Source organism: Notolabrus celidotus, chromosome 4 (assembly GCF_009762535.1).
Source record: "Notolabrus celidotus isolate fNotCel1 chromosome 4, fNotCel1.pri, whole genome shotgun sequence".
Lineage (NCBI taxonomy): Eukaryota > Metazoa > Chordata > Actinopteri > Labriformes > Labridae > Notolabrus > Notolabrus celidotus.
The window spans coordinates 11,130,041-11,148,648 of NC_048275.1; the positions used below are offsets into that span (position 1 = coordinate 11,130,041).

General features: G+C 40.6%; 1 protein-coding gene across 3 annotated transcripts in view; it reads right to left on the reverse strand.

Moving 5' to 3' along the window:
• Positions 1-24: 24 nt before the first annotated feature.
• Positions 25-18,608, reverse strand: part of got1 (glutamic-oxaloacetic transaminase 1, soluble) — a 47,834-nt gene continuing 29,250 nt past the window's right edge. For 2 of the 3 annotated variants that reach the window (XM_034681703.1, XM_034681704.1), the window contains 9 exons: positions 5,840-5,962; positions 3,890-4,071; positions 3,538-3,661; positions 2,737-2,849; positions 2,496-2,600; positions 2,210-2,360; positions 1,625-1,790; positions 1,393-1,535; positions 25-1,140 (listed from right to left, as the gene is read on the reverse strand). In XM_034681703.1, coding sequence (XP_034537594.1) covers positions 1,001-1,140; positions 1,393-1,535; positions 1,625-1,790; positions 2,210-2,360; positions 2,496-2,600; positions 2,737-2,849; positions 3,538-3,661; positions 3,890-4,071; positions 5,840-5,962 — 1,247 coding nt within the window. In that variant the 3' untranslated portion in view covers positions 25-1,000. The remainder of the gene's footprint in view (positions 1,141-1,392; positions 1,536-1,624; positions 1,791-2,209; positions 2,361-2,495; positions 2,601-2,736; positions 2,850-3,537; positions 3,662-3,889; positions 4,072-5,839; positions 5,963-18,608) is intronic. The other variant, XM_034681705.1, reaches the window with a different exon arrangement.

Consider the following 18,608-nt stretch of genomic DNA (forward strand, 5'->3'; position numbering starts at 1 on the left):
ACTGAAGCACAGAAAAAACAATCATATTGTTTAAAGATGTTTATTAGAGTATTAAATTCATGTCATTGGAAGGTCTGGTGAGGACATTCTCAGCTGAACAGTGCGACTGCTTTATTGGTCCATCATTCACAGTGATACGATAGTAAACTGGTTGATCATTAGCGTGTTGGTGCCACTGACATGTGGGTCTTGCATAATAGTGCACTAGTGCTGCAAACAGACTTTCGCTGTGCAAACTCAACATTCGTTTAAACTGCAGGAACCTGAAACATCTCAACATTCAGAAGTCGACACACCTGCATGGGAAATGTAGTCCTATTTGTGCTCCATTAATACAAATTCAAAGTGAGGTAATTAGAACAGCAGCTTTCGGGCAACATCATTAAAAGATTAAACAGATAAAAAATATCTTCCTGAGAACAGTCATCTCTTGTTCACAATGCATCTTGAACTAAACATAATACTGCACTAAATTCATAAGAGAGGCGTTAATACTTACGACATTCACTAAACCTGCCTCCGCTAATCAATGACTCACTTTTAATGTTCAGTTCTTTCAAGTGTTGTTCAGCTGAAATAAAAATGCAAATGTGTTATTAACACTTTGGAATGGATGAATCATAACAGCACGACATCAAATGTCTTCAGACAATAAGAGTCACACAGTCACAGATGTACTAGCCCTCTCAAAGGGCCGGGTAATGACACATTCACACAACACTACATGTTAAAACTATGAGACAATCATCTAAAGAAGAAAACAGTCCGACGAATTACAACATAATTACTGAAAGGAATAGTGCCGGGATGTTCTGTCTTTCTAGGACTCAGAAGAGAAGTAGATACCAGAAAGAAACAGGTCCAGGAGGTGTTGAACCTAGCTTAGCACAAACACTGACATGAGAGGGGAAAGAGGCCGTGAGCTGAACACTTTCCCTGGAATCAGGTGGATCAGGGCCAGGCTGGAGGAAGCACAGAGAACTGTGGGTAGTGTAGTCTTCTACTGGACTTTGGTGACAGCCTCATGGATGGATTCGGCCACATAGTCTATGTTCTTGGTGGTCAAACCGCACATGTTGATGCGACCGCTGGCCATTAAGTAGATGTGTCTCTCCTTCACCATGTATTCCACTTGTTTGGCTGCAGAAAGCAGTACAACCATTAGTTTTACCGTGATAGTTTACAGTTAAAGTTAACATACTTGTGTATGAAGGAGATTACTTCCTGGATTTGTTTAGTACATGTTTGTGTTGGTTTATGCTCCAATGGTTATAGTCTTAGTTCATTAAGAAAAAATTTAGCTTTCACCCAAACTTAAATGATTTCTTAAAGGCATCTGGATTTTATTTTTCTACCTATGTGTGGTTGTTGATGTACGACTTCTGTACTCACTGTTGAGGCCTGTGAAGCTGAACATGCCGATCTGCTCTGTGATGTGATTCCAGGTCCCTGGTGTCCCCAGAGCTTGGAGCTTCGCTTTCAGTTGAGCCCTCATCAACAAGACCCTATCAGCCATGGTCTTCACATTGCCCTTCCTATAAAATCAAATACATTTAAAAGAAATTCAGAAAAGATTCATGAGTGTTAAAATTAATGCAGTGCAGTTATTATTTTTCGTGCTGACCATTCAGCGAAGAGCTCAGGTGAGTTGAGAGTGACAGCAATGATGCGAGCTCCCTGGGATGGTGGGTTGGACCAGGTGGTCCTGACAATCTTCTCCATCTGTGACAGAACTCGCTTCAGGTTGTCTGGATCACGAGCCACGATTGTCAGGTTGCCCACACGCTCATCTGATGGGTTACACACATGCCAGTGTTAAAACAACTTAGTAGATAGTCCTTTTTGTATTGTTGATAATGGCAACACAGACATATTAAGACTTAGACAAACCTAAACTGAGCAGATGTCGACACATGATCAACTTTTAACCATGCTGAGGAGGATCTGCAAACTGTTGTTGATGTGCAGCTCAATAACATTGCTGTTTCAATGTGTCATGTTCAACTGCCCCTAAAAAAGCAATAGCATGCAGGGCTCTTCTTTGCACAACAATCCATTTTAAACTCTATTTATAAAACTGTTGTTATGTGGCCATGTAAGGCCTTTTGTGACTGCCCTTGTATTTAAGGACAATACAAAACAACGTCACTCTTTATCACTGTCATGCGAGCAACTGATGTGAAACCCGAAGCACCAAGAGGTCACTCACTGTAAAGGCCAAAGTTCTTGGAGAACGACTGGGCACAGAACATTTCAAAGCCCATGGAGACGAAGTAGCGCACCGCCCAGGCATCTTTATCCAGATTGCCTGAGGCGAATCCCTGATAAGCTGAGTCAAAGAACACAAACAGCTTCCTCCTCTGGAAGAGAACAGGATAAAAGATCAAACAATCAGCACACTCAGATAATTGTTAGGCATGTAAAACCATGTCCTGTGTGAGGTGACACTTCTGTTTGTGGTTATCAGATTTTGCATGCATGCCTGCGTGTTATACCTTCATGATTTCAGCGACCATCTTCCACTGCTCGTGTGTTGGGTCTGTGCCTGTTGGATTGTGGGCACAGGCATGCAGGACAAAGATGGAGTGCTCAGGACAACTCTACAAGAAACAAGAAACAAGATGAAGAAGAAGGAGACAACGAGGAACTCTAAACTATAATATGATAACAATAACTAAGAATAAAATGACCAGAGATGAGCAGTCCCAGAGAGGGCTCAGACCACACACTGCTTACCTCCAAGTCGCCAAGAAAACCAGCCAAATCCAGCCCCCTCTTCTCTGCGTCCCAGTACTTGTAAGGACGGACGTCCTCAAAGCCAGCATTAGCAAACACAGCATTGTGATTTTCTGAAACAACAATTACAGAAACTATGACAGCAGCAGCAGCATTATGACTATATTAGATATTGAAGCGGCTAAGATTGAAAGGTGCCGCAGAGACTAAGTGGGATCATGTTTGTGACGTGTCTTTCCATAAATTATAATCAAAGTCCAAGGAAAGTTTTATATTTTTTTAACAAAAGATTTAAAAAAATCAATATCCAATATATAAATCTAAATAAACGATGATAATGACGATGATGGTGGCAGTTAACAAAAAATATTCAACCCCACTCACCCTCTTTGTATACCTGCCGCTACACAACTGAACAGGTACTTCAAAGGTAAACCACACCCATGAACCCAAAACCGGAAATGAAGTCAACCATATAAAAGGAAATAATCATGTTTAACAAATAAGACATGCAAATTAACATTATGGCCTCTACAAGTTATATTGACTCAAGATACAAGGGTTTATATTGTTTCATTGAAAGCTTCTCACATCAGAACTGATAACAAATCAAGAACAATGATAAGACGTGAGAGTCATTCATCAAACTGTGCTGACACACTGAGTCTAAAGTCACAGAGAGTGGAGGGAAGTCTCTGTAAAGGATGTAAAGATCAGAGTCCCTTTATGAAGAGCTGGTGTATAGTGAGCATGTTGATATCTAATCTGTGCTGCACACTGTTGGAGTGTGTGTTGGCTTACCCCAGGTAGGTGCAGACACATAGACGGGTGTTTTGGTGTTGTTGATTCCGTTGTAGAAACGCCTGAGAAACTCTGCGCCCATCTTCAAAGCGCCTGTCCCGCCTAGACACTGGACAGCTCCAACCTGACAGTGACAGAAACACATGTATCAACTGGATGTGAACATATCAAAGATGAATATCAAATATCCATCCATCCATCCATCCATTGTCTTGACCGCTTATCCCGTTAGGGGTCACGGGGGGCTGGAGCCTATCCCAGCTGGCTTCGGGCAGAAGGCAGGGTACACCCTGGACAGGTCGCCAACCTATCACAGGGCTGAATATTAAATAGGACATTCAAAATCACCAACCCTGTTATCCTGAATGGCAGGACTTTCCTGTCCCAGTGCGATCATTGAGGCCGAGGATCTGAACTCAGGCAGGCCCAGGATTGGCAGGTACTCGTGGTTTAGCCTGTCATCATGGCAGATGATCTTCTCCACCTTTTTAACCACGGGTAAAACCCAAGGTTTGCCTTCATCTGTCCGGTAGGCTGCAAGAAACAAGTTAAGGAAAGAGATTGAGCAAAGACAGTGGAGGATTTTAGACTAAATAAAACGTGTTTGAAGAGTTTAAAAGAAGGGAACTTTTGTCACAGCCTTAATTTGGTGAATGCAATATTCCCTTAAATTGTGATAACTTGAAACAGTTTGCATAGTAGCGCATGTTGTCATCTGGTCTGACCGATTACAATCATTTCATCATGGAGTGTTGCTTTTAAAGAATCCTGATGAGTTAAAAAAACTGACCCCCAAAGGATCACGTTAGAGATATTGAAATAGACGTGCTCTTTCATCTGTTGAGTGTGTTAGCCAGATGAACCCTGTGTCACCACTTTATAAGGACTAGAGTATACAATTGCCTTTCTTTACCTTCACATCAGAGTCTATCAACCTATCTTTACAACCCACCGATCAGTCTCGAGCTTAACATCAACATCTTTTTCATCCACTGACATGACAGGCACCACAATCTGTTATAATTAATAATTATTTTGAGCTTATATAACTAGGTCACTGCTGTCATTGATTATCAGACTCATTGTTTTCAAGGTGAAGATAAAAGTCAACAGTGAAACGTGCAGATCAAAAGCTCCTAAAGCCCAGAGTTAGTCTAGTAAGACCCACAGAGATCCCTATTATCAACACAGAGACAAAGAAGAGCATCACATCTTCTGCTGGAACTAGCATGGCTAAATATACAGTATATATTTTGGATGATATGTAAATAAACGGGCTATTATTCTCAGCATTATTTGGATGTTTTAGACATTGTGTGGCCTACATTTCCCAGCTTCCCCTCAGCGCTTGGCCATCTGCAGCTCTGTGTAGGATGCAGGGGGATTACAAGGCCTCAGCCTGCTGCACTAATCATGAGACTCGGGTAGCCTCGTCCTTTCATGCAGTGCCGTTACTACACCGTCGCAAACAGAGCTAAACTACATCTCCCACACTGTTCCCCTGCAATGTAAGCAGCAAGGATTACCACTTTTAATAAGATTAACAGTCCAAACAGTTGTACGCAGGACTGAAATGTGCAATTTCCTCGCTTAAGGAGAGAAGCAGGACTAAGCTATACATATTTAAAATCCTGCAAATAGCTTCTTCCTGTTGCATGAGGGTGCAGTAATCCAATCAAGTGAGATGTGATTGTGCAGAGTTGCTGCAAGAGGGAGAACTAGAGAGAGAGGGCAGAGAGGACTACTCTTTGTGTATGGGTATTGCATAACATGAATACACTATCAACAAAGCTGCAATCAGAGGTTGGTGTGGCGTGACTGAACAGCAAATAACATGAGGGGATGAATCAATCAGTCTGGCTGCATTCACTCTGATGAGAGGGAGTCAATTCCTCTGCACAATTGTCTATGTCAGTGCAACAATTGCATCACATTATGTATACTGCAAAGTAATGTGAAACATAGGCAACTATAATCAAACATAAGGTTTTTTTCAAATTTGAAAATATTTGTCATTGGTGTTACAGCAAATTATGCGACCTCTCAATCTGTAGACCACCAGATTGCTTGATGTGTATGCTGTTAAAGCTCATATCTATGAACCTATCTAAAAATATATTTTTTTAACATACTAAAATACTATACTTTTACTACCAATAATAATAATACATTATGAAACTGTTGCCATAATAATAAAACAGCAATTCCTCAAAAGGTCCACAGAATCTTGGGGTCCATTTTTTACTGTAACACCCACTTCTAGCTGCACAACTGTCAATGAGACTTCATGTAAAGAGCTTACCTCCCACTCCGAGGTTCACCTTGTTGGGACACTGGTCGTTGTTGAAGTCCTGCGAGAGCTTGAAGACAGCTACAGGGGCAGCTTGAGCGACTTCACAAAACACCGACATAGCTGCTAAAAGGCCTTTACCGGACAGAGAGAGAGATGGAGCACCGAGCTATTACTGCAGGGACTGAAAGAGGAGGACTCTCACCTTCAACTTGGATTTGGGGGAATGTAAAGTGGGAGTGAGCGGATTAACCAATAGAGACGTAGATGAATCTGCCAAACCAATCCCAAAGCAGATCCCGGTGAGGTCAAAGGTCACAAAAACACTCTACAGTGACTGTTGACCAATGACTGCGTCTGTATCATGAGAAATGTCACAACAAATGTCTGACGCTGACAGAGGGCGGATCAGGATTGAGATGCAAGTGTGAGGTTCAGCCACTAGATGGTGCTATAACCATTCTCACTGTGATAGATAGATAGATAGATAGATAGATAGATAGATAGATAGATAGATAGATAGATAGATAGATAGATAGATAGATAGATAGATAGATAGATAGATAGATAGATAGATAGATAGATAGATAGATAGAGATAAATAGAGAGAGAGAGAGAAAGAGAGAGAGATAGAATCAATGATAGATAGATAAATGATAGATAGATAGATATATAGATAGATAGATAGATAGATAGATAGATAGATAGATAGATAGATAGAGAAATAGAGATAGATAGAATCAACAATAGATAGATAGATAGATAGATAGATAGATAGATTGATAGATAGATAGATAGAATCAACAACAGATAGATAGATAGATACATAGATAGAGAAATAGAGAAATAGAGAGAGATAGATAGATAGACAGATAGATAGAATCAACAACAGATAGATAGATAGACAGATAGATAGATAGACAGATAGATAGATAGAGAAATAGAGAGAGAGAGAGAGAGAGAGAGAGAGAGATAGATAGATAGATAGATAGAGAAATAGAGAGAGAGAGAGATAGATAGATAGATAGATAGATAGATAGATAGATAGATAGATAGATAGATAGATAGATAGATAGATAGATAGATAGATAGATAGATAGATAGATAGATAGATAGATAGACAGATAGATAGATAGATAGATAGATAGAAAGAAATAGAATCAACAATAGATAGATAGATAGATATCTGAGGTGTCTATAAACACGACTTTACGGACTCTGTGGGGGAGAAAACATGACTACTGGAGAATGAAGTCTTGACTCTTCCTCATCCCTCATTACTTTTTGAATAGCTTAATCCTCCTCTGAATAAACTCTGAATACATCCCATCATAACTGTCGGATTTGAACCCTAACTGAGCCGACAGCTTTCACACTCTGCTCTGCACTGTTTGAATGAGTGTATATGCGACTGTGTGAATCAGTATGCATGAGGATTTCCATCTGTTTTGTCCTGAAGGCCTCGGCTGAGCTGTGGTGTAAACACTCAGGCTCCTCTGTGCTCTCCCTGCAGCTGTCTGCAGGAGCTGAAGTGGTTGATAAACGAGGTCGTCTACACGGACTGCTCTCTCCTACCAGGAGCACGACTTTGAAGGAAAGCTTGGCGGCCACACTGGAGGAAAGACCCAGTTTGTCTCAGGCTTGAGAGCTGTCCCCTACACAAATGTAAATAGAACTAAGTGAAGGTGTAAAACACTACCCAGCACCGCCTCAAACTAATGCTGAAACCAAGCCTCATAACTGATTTCTTTGTGGTTTAGGAATTCGTTCTTAAAGTTCTCCTACACTGGATGTTTCACCCTCACAGTGAAGGAGGAAGTATGCACAGGTTTTGTAACTATCTGGTGTATCTATATTTATCTGCTGAAGATGGAAAGTTTTCTGTTGTCAGCTTTGACATGCACAAGCAGGATTTTTTGGGGATAACATTTGCATAGGTATGAGTTGTTTTTTTATTGAAGGAGACAATGGATATGCAATTCTAATTATTTATCACCCAAAATCCTTTTATCAAGCAGAGTGTTTTTATAGATAATCTTTATTTTTGATTAATCAATTTAAAGGCAATGATTGATTTTGTTGTCTTTCCATTTTCTGTCAGGTAATAAAGAGTCTTTGCCTGTAGTCATATGACTACATTTAGTATGATAAAAGGTAATTTATAGTTTCAAATGTGCTGAAAAACATCATCATGTATTTCTTCAGTGTTGTTTTTAATCAATCTTACAGCCCAGAAGCTCATTATGTCAACTTCAAATTCATCAGCCCTGTTTTCAGCTGTTTTCTGTGAAAAAGCTCCAAATATCACACAGAGTGAAGCATATTGTAGCTAAAGAAGCAAATATTGTTTCTTCAGAGCTGTTTTCAACCCAAAGACGAAAAAAGAATGGATTAATAATGAGCATAACCCATTTACATCTTCAAATTAATTCCATTGTTCTGCTGCAAATTGCTTTATGAAGTGATAATGTATCTGTGTTATGTCAAGTATTGTTTCATTGCCCTGAAAAATCCATATAACTACATTTAGTTAAGAAGTACTGGAATATATTATCTACTTTAGTATGAGGTCAAATCTGTTCAGGAGAACATTTCAGGTTGTGAAAAATCTAATTGACCTGTTACATTTCATTTTTAATAATAGTTTATTTCCTGTAGGTTATAGTGAGTTATAAAGAACCTGTTCTGACTTTTAAACTCTTACAGTAGTGAGCTTAAAGCTCCTGTGAGGAACTTTCTGTTTGTGTTGATTTTGGCGCCCTCTCTGGACAGAAGTGCTACCTCTTACATCTTTGTTGATTCTGTCCTGTAAATATAAAGGTATTGTTTTCTGACCAAAAGTCTCACCCGGTTGTCTTTTAACAGTGGGATAGATCACTCACTGTGAATATTTACAGTGGAGAAAGTTAAAAAAAAAAGGGTGCTATGTAGCACGCTGTGAATCATCTGATCTGATCTACCCTGTTACTGTTACTGTTACACAATAACAGTTTGTAAAATGTCAGCTGTGTTGTTGATGTCTTGTTTGAGGCATCACTGTTATTCCAAGTCTCATTTAGAACCAGTCAAAAACTACTCACAGGGACTTTAACAAAATAAGCATAATTAATCCTAACAAACACGGAGCACTGAGTGACTACTTTCCACTCCTGGATTTAGTCACAGATGTTACTCACTTTCTCCACACTGGTCCCACCCCCACTCATCTCCTCATTTCACTTTTGACAGTAGATGTTTTCATTCTTTCCGACCAGGTGAGGGTGTCTCCGACGTTAGCTATCACTGTCAGCCCTGCAATTATGGGATTTGAGCTCCCTGAACACGGCTCGGGGGCCCAGGGCAGGGTTGTGTGCGTACTGGGGAGGCCCCCGGGACGACGGCGTGGGCTGTGATGTGAAAAGTATAAAGTGTGAGTCAGAGTTGGGAGTGACAGGAGCCGCCTCTGGCAAGACAGTGCCTGGAGGGAGAGTGTGTCACATCCAGATCAATGAGAGCCAAACATTCACAGGCATCTCTCTCTCTGCGTTTCTTTGACATTGATATCTGGAACATTTATTTTGGCATCGAGCTTTGTGATGCAAAAAACACTAACGCATCAAGGTTTGTTTTAGAACAGTGTTTTCATTTTGCATGCATGTTGGCATTGTTGCTGCAGCACGCTGACTCTAAAACACACAAAGGCACACATTCAGGCACAAGACAGTCACATTCCAGCTGCAGTATCACTGAAACACAAACAGGAGCGTGTGCACACACACACTGCTGCACATTCCAAGGGGGACGTCGCAGTGTTGCTCACATGTTGCCATGGCCTCTGTGTCTCTGGGTCAGAGAGCCGTGCTGAGTGACCACCTTTTTAGCTTCCCGCCTTGTTTGTTTTCTAAAGACAGTGTCATCAATTCTCTAACAAGTGACTAGACACAGCAACAACAGAGAGCACAGGACCTCCCTGCTGCTCCCTGTGTAGTTCAGTGACTGATGGAGCATGCATGCAATAACACACATCAGTGCTGTGTGTCCGACTGCATTCCGACTGGTGTGTTTGTGTAAATGTCTGTGCATGTTTGTGTGTGTACGTGCCTTTGATATCATGACATGAAATCTGTTTTTCTTGTGCATGCAAACGTTTACCCTTTTGCTCTCACATCCGACAGAAGACATACTGCATGAGCACCTGAGCCTGCGTGAGCAGAGATACACATCTGACTTACAACAAGATTAGTGTATCCAATTAAACAGACTTACTTTTACAGATTCTGCAGATTACTAAGGGAGTGCTACTTCACAGATATCGCTATCAGTTATAGTCTTTTTATTGACTTTGTAGAACCACATTGTAGTGAATATTTTTTAGATCGTTTTCTTGGCAAAATCCTGACAACTCCATTGCATGTGGCTGCACCATTATCCTTCCCTGCCTTGGCTGGAGTCAGATGAGAAGATAGATACTGCTTTTATATCAAGTCAATTAAAGAACTATGCAGCCAGGAGTCCGTTAGCTTAGCCTAGCACAAAGACTAATGAAACAAGCTACACCTACTTGCATCTCTAAAGAGCTCTATGTAGTTTGGATGATTATTCTGTGAGAAGACTTTAAAGAGTTAAACAATGAAGAACTGCAGGGTGGACTTGGTTATGCTGGTTTAGACCCAGTTTCTATTTGTCCTTAGCCTATGTGCTAAGCTATGCTAAGCTAACTGGCAGTACAGTTAGCTTTCCATTTTTCATACAGCCATATAATCTTGTATGACAGAGTATTACGGCCACATTACAGAATAATTAAAGCTGCTGTTGGTAGTCCTGGAATAAACATCAGTTCAGGGAGAAGTTTTGAATGTCAACACTACCCCTCCACACCAGATTTCCCTCTCACTACATCCCTCTCCCACCCTCTCTGCTCCTGTAAGCCCTGTCCACAAACAGATCGTAGTGCACGCTCAATCAGGACGATGTAGGAGGACCAATCAGGAGAGTGGCTCTGATTGGTCAGAGCTGACGGGAGCGATTGGAATTTATAGATTGCTGGATACAGAGGCATAGGAATATACAGAGATCTCGCCAATATCTCAAAATACCTCATTTATTGATGGCCTTTGATGAGTGTTGACTTTTTTGCTATCCTACCAACTGCAGCTTTAAATGACGTTGTGAGAGTGAAGTTGTGCATTTAGGAGACAAAATAAACTATTCTAGGATATTATGGTTAGCCTGTATCTTATCATGAAGGAGAAGATCAGAGTAGCACCAAAATGAGGAACATTGAGCAGCTTGTGAAGTAATACTTCAGTACAGGTTTTATGACATATCAGGCCCATATTATCATTAGTATCTGGATTCTGCAAAAAAAAACTAAGACCAGTCTGAAGAAGGAAGGCTAACAGGTAGCCTGTGTACTCTTCTGCAACCCCTGTTTTTCCTCAGCTGTTGAGTATGACTTCACAGGATGATCCAGGTTCCTCAATTTAGGGTAAAGTGCTGATTGCTTTTCTGATATTTCCCTAAAAGTATTTATGTGAAGATGAATCATAGACTGTAATAGTTTTTTATTTATTCTTGTAAATTTATGACTTTTTAACTTGAAAATTTACAATTTATTCTTTATGATTTTATTCCTGTAAAAATGACTTTTTGCGTAAATGTACGACATGTAACTCTTAAATGTTCCTTTTCCCCCCCAACGTTATTCCTATAATATTACGACTTCATTCATATAATATCACAATCTTTCTACTCTAATATTTGGACTTAATTCTTGTAAATTGAAGACTTTAAATATAGAATTCTTGAACTTTTTCCTTTAACACTACTCCTGAAATATTACGGCTCTATTCTTAAAACCTATGTTTTGTTTCATCCTTAATGTGGCCCTAATCTTGTGATCAGACTCTTGGGAAGAAAGGGAATATGCACGTTTCCAAAATTGAACAAAAAGGCAAAAATCAAAATAACACTTAATATAAAACTTTTCTTTAAAAGAAAAGAGTCTAACTCATTACACAGTAGACATGTATGCTTGTGATGCAAAATACAAATTCCATGCACCACTTTAACTCATGTATTCATAAATTGATACTGTCCACATATTTGATCTGCTCATACTGGTCTCCACGTTTCACTGCTGTGACCTTCACCCCATCAGGCTGGGTGGAGCCTCAAACACAAGGTTTACAGTGTGCATTTCTTATTGATTGATGTTGTCTTTCAGCCAGCTCATGCTCTCCAGACCTCGGCTTTACACAAATACACATGCAAAAGGAACAAAGACAGGATGTGGAGGACTCATGTAAGAGGCTTTTACCCTGACTCTTTTTCGCCTGCATAAAGCAATCTGAAAATAAAACTATAGTCTGACTATGTCTATAATTATCTCCCATTAAGCATTATTTTATTAATCCGTATGTGGAAATCTTCTGCTTTCATTCTCCCGTTCACACAGGGGTCAGAGGTCAAGGTTAGCCCCTGAACAAGGACTCAATGTGAGCTGACTCTGCTTGGAACTAATGCTTGAACTTCTTCCTTGGTATTTTTATTGTAATTATTTACAAAAATGTAATTTCACTAATGAAGAGTTATACTTTCCAAGAGCAAATGTCACTTTGATGCAAATACCACCATGGTTGCAAGATAGAAAGACAAATTTTCCCTCAAGGATGTTTACTTCTTTTAGCCAGGATGCATGCACGCTTCTATTTTACGGCAAAGTCGTCTTTCCCAAGAGAGCCATAACTGCCGGAGCAAGTAGGAGAAAGTCCTCCAAGTAACAAGCTGAACTCGATTCAACCTTTCGATATCTTTCAAATTTATCCGCTGCTCTGGCCAAGTAGGACAGAACACACACACTGCTGAAGGGAAAACTCAAGGTCCACACATCCTATTCAGTGAAAAGCCTGCCTCCCCTGCCCGGTCGTTATCTACCCAGCCCGTGTTTCAGCAGAGGGGATAAGCATATTTAGGTTGCATGTTTCCTCCTAAACTACGTTCCCAACACCGTAGATCACAGACATTACAGGCCTTACATCCCCCCTGTTAGCACTCGTGTATACAAACACACACCTGCTGGGGCAAGGCCGTCTGGGAGAGAATTACAGCCGGCTAATTTATGACACCCAAGGGAGGGCAAAGGGCAGGGAACGCAGACTGACCTGACCTCACTTCCTCCTCTCATGGTCTCCAAGTTCAACGCGTGATTTACTGAACATGGCTTTGGTTCTCAAACATATCACCCTCTCACGGCCTTTCAAACAACCTATAACTGGTGTTTTTTTCCCCTAACCTGGTTAACACAATGAGCCCTGAGGGACTGCTGCAGCATGCAACGTAGCATTCACCTCAGGTCCACCATTGTGGAGTATTTGGCACTTTCAGAGCTGAAGGTAAGTGGGTGAGAACAGGAGTTTTGTTATAAAATTCGGCCCCCTCTGGCCTCCTCATTTCCGCCAGTGAGAAGACGCTGTCATCCGTCACTCGAACCCAGGCAGGGGCACAATAGCACAGCCTGGGTTCTGGCTACTGACACCATCACATGGGCTGCTGATAAGACTCACCTTCCGGGACCCAGGAGAGCTGAGCAGTTACAGAAACACAACAGCTTGTTCCTTTGCCTTTCAAAGGATGACATGAAAAGGAAAATTGACAGAACCAAATGAGCTACTGGAGGAGTCAGATTACAAACAAATTTGCTTTTTACAAGATCTTTTAGGTCTTTGAAACTTTAAGGTCTCCCCACGCCCACATTTCAACACTTTCTATTTATGACAAAAAGGCCTGCAACACGAAAAACTATCACAGGGTATAAAATCTCTTATGAGCCCTTCCACAAACAACTAACACAACATTCAACCAATGCAGTATGTTAGAACTTTCTTTGTTAATCCTAATACTAATCTGATAGTCGATGCCTCCTACTGACTCACCCATTTTCCATGTTGGATGTCTGTTTAAGACATCCCGTCATGTCTTGGACTGAGTTTGCCGACCAATCAGAGGCTCTAATTCTTTTATCTGAGTCACACATAAAATCTGCAGCAGGCATGTTGAAAAAAGAAGTCAATGCAAAGTCCAAAAAAGATGCAGTACCTTTAGTGTCCACTTGAGGCTGGCTCCAACAGTTAAGGAATCCCTATAAGTCCCTATATTAAAAAGCTAATTTTTACAGCAAATTGAAACATGTTTACTGCCTGGATCAAAAACCAGGGGGGTAAGGGGGTGAATTATTTTTTTGGATGCAGTTTAGATAGTATAAAGGCTAAGAGTTGTGCATATTAAAAGGAAGTTTTTCCTTGCCACTGTAACTCGCTAAATAATGCAAGGTGCAATGCTCATGGTGGATTAAGATGAGATCAGACTGAGTCCTGTCAGTAAGAGGGGACTGGATCTTATCCTGTCTTGATGTTGGGTCTTTGTTAATAATATAACAGAGTACGGTCTAGACCTGCTATGTTTTTAAAAGCATCTTGAGATAATGTTTGTTGTGATTTGGCGTTATACAAATAAAGATGATTGATGATTGATTGTAGCTGTTTGCCAGGAGGGTAAAAGCACGCCTCGGCTCCAACTTTTTCCAGGTTGATCTAAGGTAGGTTGAGTCAGCATTTCCAATATGGTGACCACCTTCAATAAGCTTCAAACCCCTCTTCAGAAAAAAGTGACATCATCATGTTTCAGAGTTAATGATTCCCCCGTTTTCCTGTCAATGTCCATTCTGAAACAAAAAGTAGACCACTCTAAAAATATTGTGTTGAAAGATTGATGTTTCTTCAAAAATAAGTGACACATACATTCTTTGAATACAAGTGTCTTCATGATTAAAGGAACTACACTTTGAACGTTAATGATTTGTTCTTGCTTCACTGACTTATTTGCTGCTTGAAAAAGATTTGGGCGCCCTCAGGTGCTCTTCTTCCATCTAAAACTAAAGCATGTTTTGTCAGGACATTGTAATCCAGAGCTACTCTTTCATAAGGTCACTAACAGAACTTCCCTCAGCTGTAGCAATGTGTGCAATGTTAATTTGCTTCAGATATTCTATTAAAAGAAGTTGCAACTTTCATTAACTGCCTCCAAACCAGGCTTTTAAGAAGTACTGACTCCAAATCACTCCATCATTTCATGAAAAACAGAGAGTGCAGACAAGCCTGGACTCATCTGTTTTCCTAAAGCTACAGTCTTTGTTGTTATTAGCGTCATAAGTGCTGTAAAATAAGTCATTCTTCAGCTCCACATCACACATGTAAGCTGTTACAGTAACACCTGTAAACAGCCAGCTCCTTTGTAGAAAGATGTTAAGTGCCTTTCTACAAAGCTCTGTAAAGTCATAATAAAACAACACACCCGTACTTTCAATACACACACACACACACACACACACACTCAACACAAGGCCTGTACAGTATGCCCGCAGACACAGGAGGTGTTGACGCTTTCTTTACACAAAGTTTACCACTGCGGTAAAACCATCAGATACCAGTCGCCTCTTGACTTTACAGAAGCAGATACCACAGGGGAAAGATAATTACCGTCATTACAGAGTCATCAGATTTTCATTTGTGTTCAGGGGATCTGTGTTCTTTACAGAACCTTCACCCCAGTGTGCCTGAGTGGATTGGTTTCCTAAGCTTTGAATCTACGGTGGCTGACGAGGGGAAAAAGGCAGTGCGACGACCAAATCATTCCCATAGAGAGATCTTTGGTGGGTAATGTGTTAGTTATTATTGTGTCTAGTTTTAGCAGATTATATCATTCCAAAAAAAAAAAAAACAAGTTTCCTCACAGTGCCCCCTGCAGGCCTGGAGCACTTAATGACTGGGCATGCCAAATTTTGACATTTAGTTTCTAGGTTTGTTTGTTTTCAACTTTGCATCCTTTACATAATTGTAGCACATTTTCCGTCAATGCATTTGTTTGGCCCTCTGCAGCATGTTCACCTACTTTCAGTGTTTGCATGTGCTCTGGGATTCACAGCATTTCTGGGTTTGCATCTTGTGTCCCCACAATGAAATATGTTGCCCCGTTGCACAGCGTTTCCTCATGTGGGCCACTGTAGAGATCAACAACTGATTTGAGTGTACACCTGCCACTCTGTGAAGAAGACACTGCTTCAACAGGTTGGCCTGCCAGTCACTCGGAGAGAGGGGAGGGGACAAGAAGAAACATGTTGAGTACTGCCTGGCAAAACACCAACTGTGAAGAGCTCACCAGGAAGTGAAATGAGAGGAATGATTGAAATTTGAGGTAAAAGTGGGGAAAATGGGACATTCTGTCACAGATACAGTTTTTGTCTCAGAACATCCTAGTCTTGTTCGCTGATCTTTTGGATTAAATTACTAATTCTTGGCTATCTTTTACACAAAGTGAAAGTTTTCGCTTCTGTGTTTTAAAAAGTGCTTGTAAAGGTCAGCTACAAAATGAGATGCAAATCTGATCATCAAAAGCAGAGGCTCTCCAAAACCACCTCTAACATATACTTTCCTGTCTTTAAACTCTAGTCAGCGCAATTTATTCTGCATTCCAAATAGTCATTCTATCTGATGCATCTGTAACCCTTCTACTTTAGTGTCAATGATGAAAATGGCATGAATCCAGTGGAATCTTCTTGCCCTGAATGGTTATGCTAGTTGACTCTGGCTTTTAAAGTGCCAGCATTTGATATCCCTAAAATAAGCCTGTGAACCCTGAGAGATGACTCTGTGGACAGCACATCAGATCACTATGGCCTCATGTTTTCTGTGTATCCCCTGATGACGGACACCTCAGTGGCATTATCCCCCTATGACTACCAATCCTACTTATAAAGCTGTATGAATCATTTTTTTTACACAATGCTAAGACAAACTTCTGCAGCAAATGATAAGATGAGATACACTTTATTGTCCCCGAGGGGAGATATGTCGTGAGTAACAGTGCAAAGGAAACACACAGCTCAGTGGAACTTAATACAGCTCAGTGGAACTTTAAAGCTCAGTGGAACTTTAAAGCGACCCCGTTTGTGTAACACCAGCTAGCTTGAGCTTGAGGACTCTGGTTAAGATATCACTTTAGACTTGGTCTATTATGTGATAAATTGTATATCTAAATATAATAGTAAGACATATCAAAAATGGAGTCCCCTCCCTTTTTTATATTTCCATTTTTTAAGGTTAAAAATTAAGAATGGTTTATGTATGTATGCATGCTGATGGGTGGGTGTAGGTATGTGTAAGGGTGTATGTGTATGGCTCCGTGAATGCATGTACAAATATACCTTTTCTTTTCAACATTAGGTACACTGCTGTGCTTGTATTTCATACAAATACTCATGTGAAGGTGTGTATGTATATTCATGTAAGTATACAGTTCTCTTAATGTCTAAATTATTAAAGAAGAAGACTGAGTTGGGTTTGGGGAGGGGGGAGGGAGGGGAAAAAATGTTATTTTTTTACTTTACCTTTGTAATATACACTTTTTTCTGAAAATAAAAAAGTTGAAAGAAAAAGAAATTAAAAATGTTCTCATTTGAAATTGGACTAAAATTTACAGCATGTCAAGATAAAAAGGAAATCAAAGATACTTCTCACTTTTTAAATGTGCCTTCTGATGTCAGGTACAATGAGTGTGGTAATTTAATTGTATGACATGTCTCCAGCTCTTCCCTTAACTTTAATTTTTTTTTGCCATGTCTTTTTCTGAATCATATTTTCCCGTCCTAAACAGACGCTCAGGCTGCTCAGCTTCCTCGTGCTGACCTATGCTGTGAGCCTGACCTCTCCCAGCTTATCGCGATGATTCTGAGATGAAGATGATGTATTGAAGACTCGCACTGAGCAGCTCCTAGACACCCTCTGTGAGTCTGGGTTTTGTTACAGGCAGGAAACAGACTCTTCCGCTCCGTAAACACGCGTCTCTGCTTGACCACTTTCGGGCTGCCGGTGGCACGCGAGGACCACTAGGTGATGGTCAGTGGAGGCAGTGCGCGTGCGTGAGTGCTGAGCGTTGGAAAGTTAATGAGCGTGGTAACCTGTGCCTCTGACCCGTGGAGCTTTGACTTCACATGGATACGGCTCCAATAGCTTCTAAAGAGTTAACTTTTCTTTTTTATTAGCCTTGTTTGGCTAATTTGAGTTTTATCTTACACACTGAAGGTTCTCAAAATATCAGTGAGCCCTTCGTCATCTTTATGCAACGTAGTCTAAACTGAGTTCTTGGTGTTTGGTCTGATGTCTCTGAATCATTGCACCCATAAACAACACCGGGTAAATATTTGGGAAACAAATTGAACAGATTTACTGCCTTTTTGAGTATTTTACGAGCCAATATATTCCACTTAAGGCCTCATAAATTCCGCCTAACCCGTGCCAAATCACTTTCGACAATGTGAGAATTTCCAGTCTTCATATTTATGAATAATTCCTGAGAAATAATATAATCAGAATATGAAATCTCAGCTGAGCATTGAAAAGCTCCATTAATATTGCGTAATTGTTAAACTATTCCACTAATGTCTTCTTCTCCTGCAGACACAATCCCCTTAAGTGTCCCATTTTAAAGACATGGATCTCCCGAGGAGGGGAGGACGCTGCCCTAATCTAAACAGCTCCTTGTTGATGGGGAGCGGATGAGATTATGTCGGCATGCTCTCCTTTTCTTTCCACACGGTTTGGGAGCAATGGGCCTTCAGACTGTGGCGCCTGCACTTGGCCACAGATAGGCGAACAGAAGGGCGGTGTCCCGTTTCAGTTTGTTTGCCCTGTGGCACAAAGGCAACACTAAAGAGGAGGTAAACATCTTCACTAATTATTCATTAGGC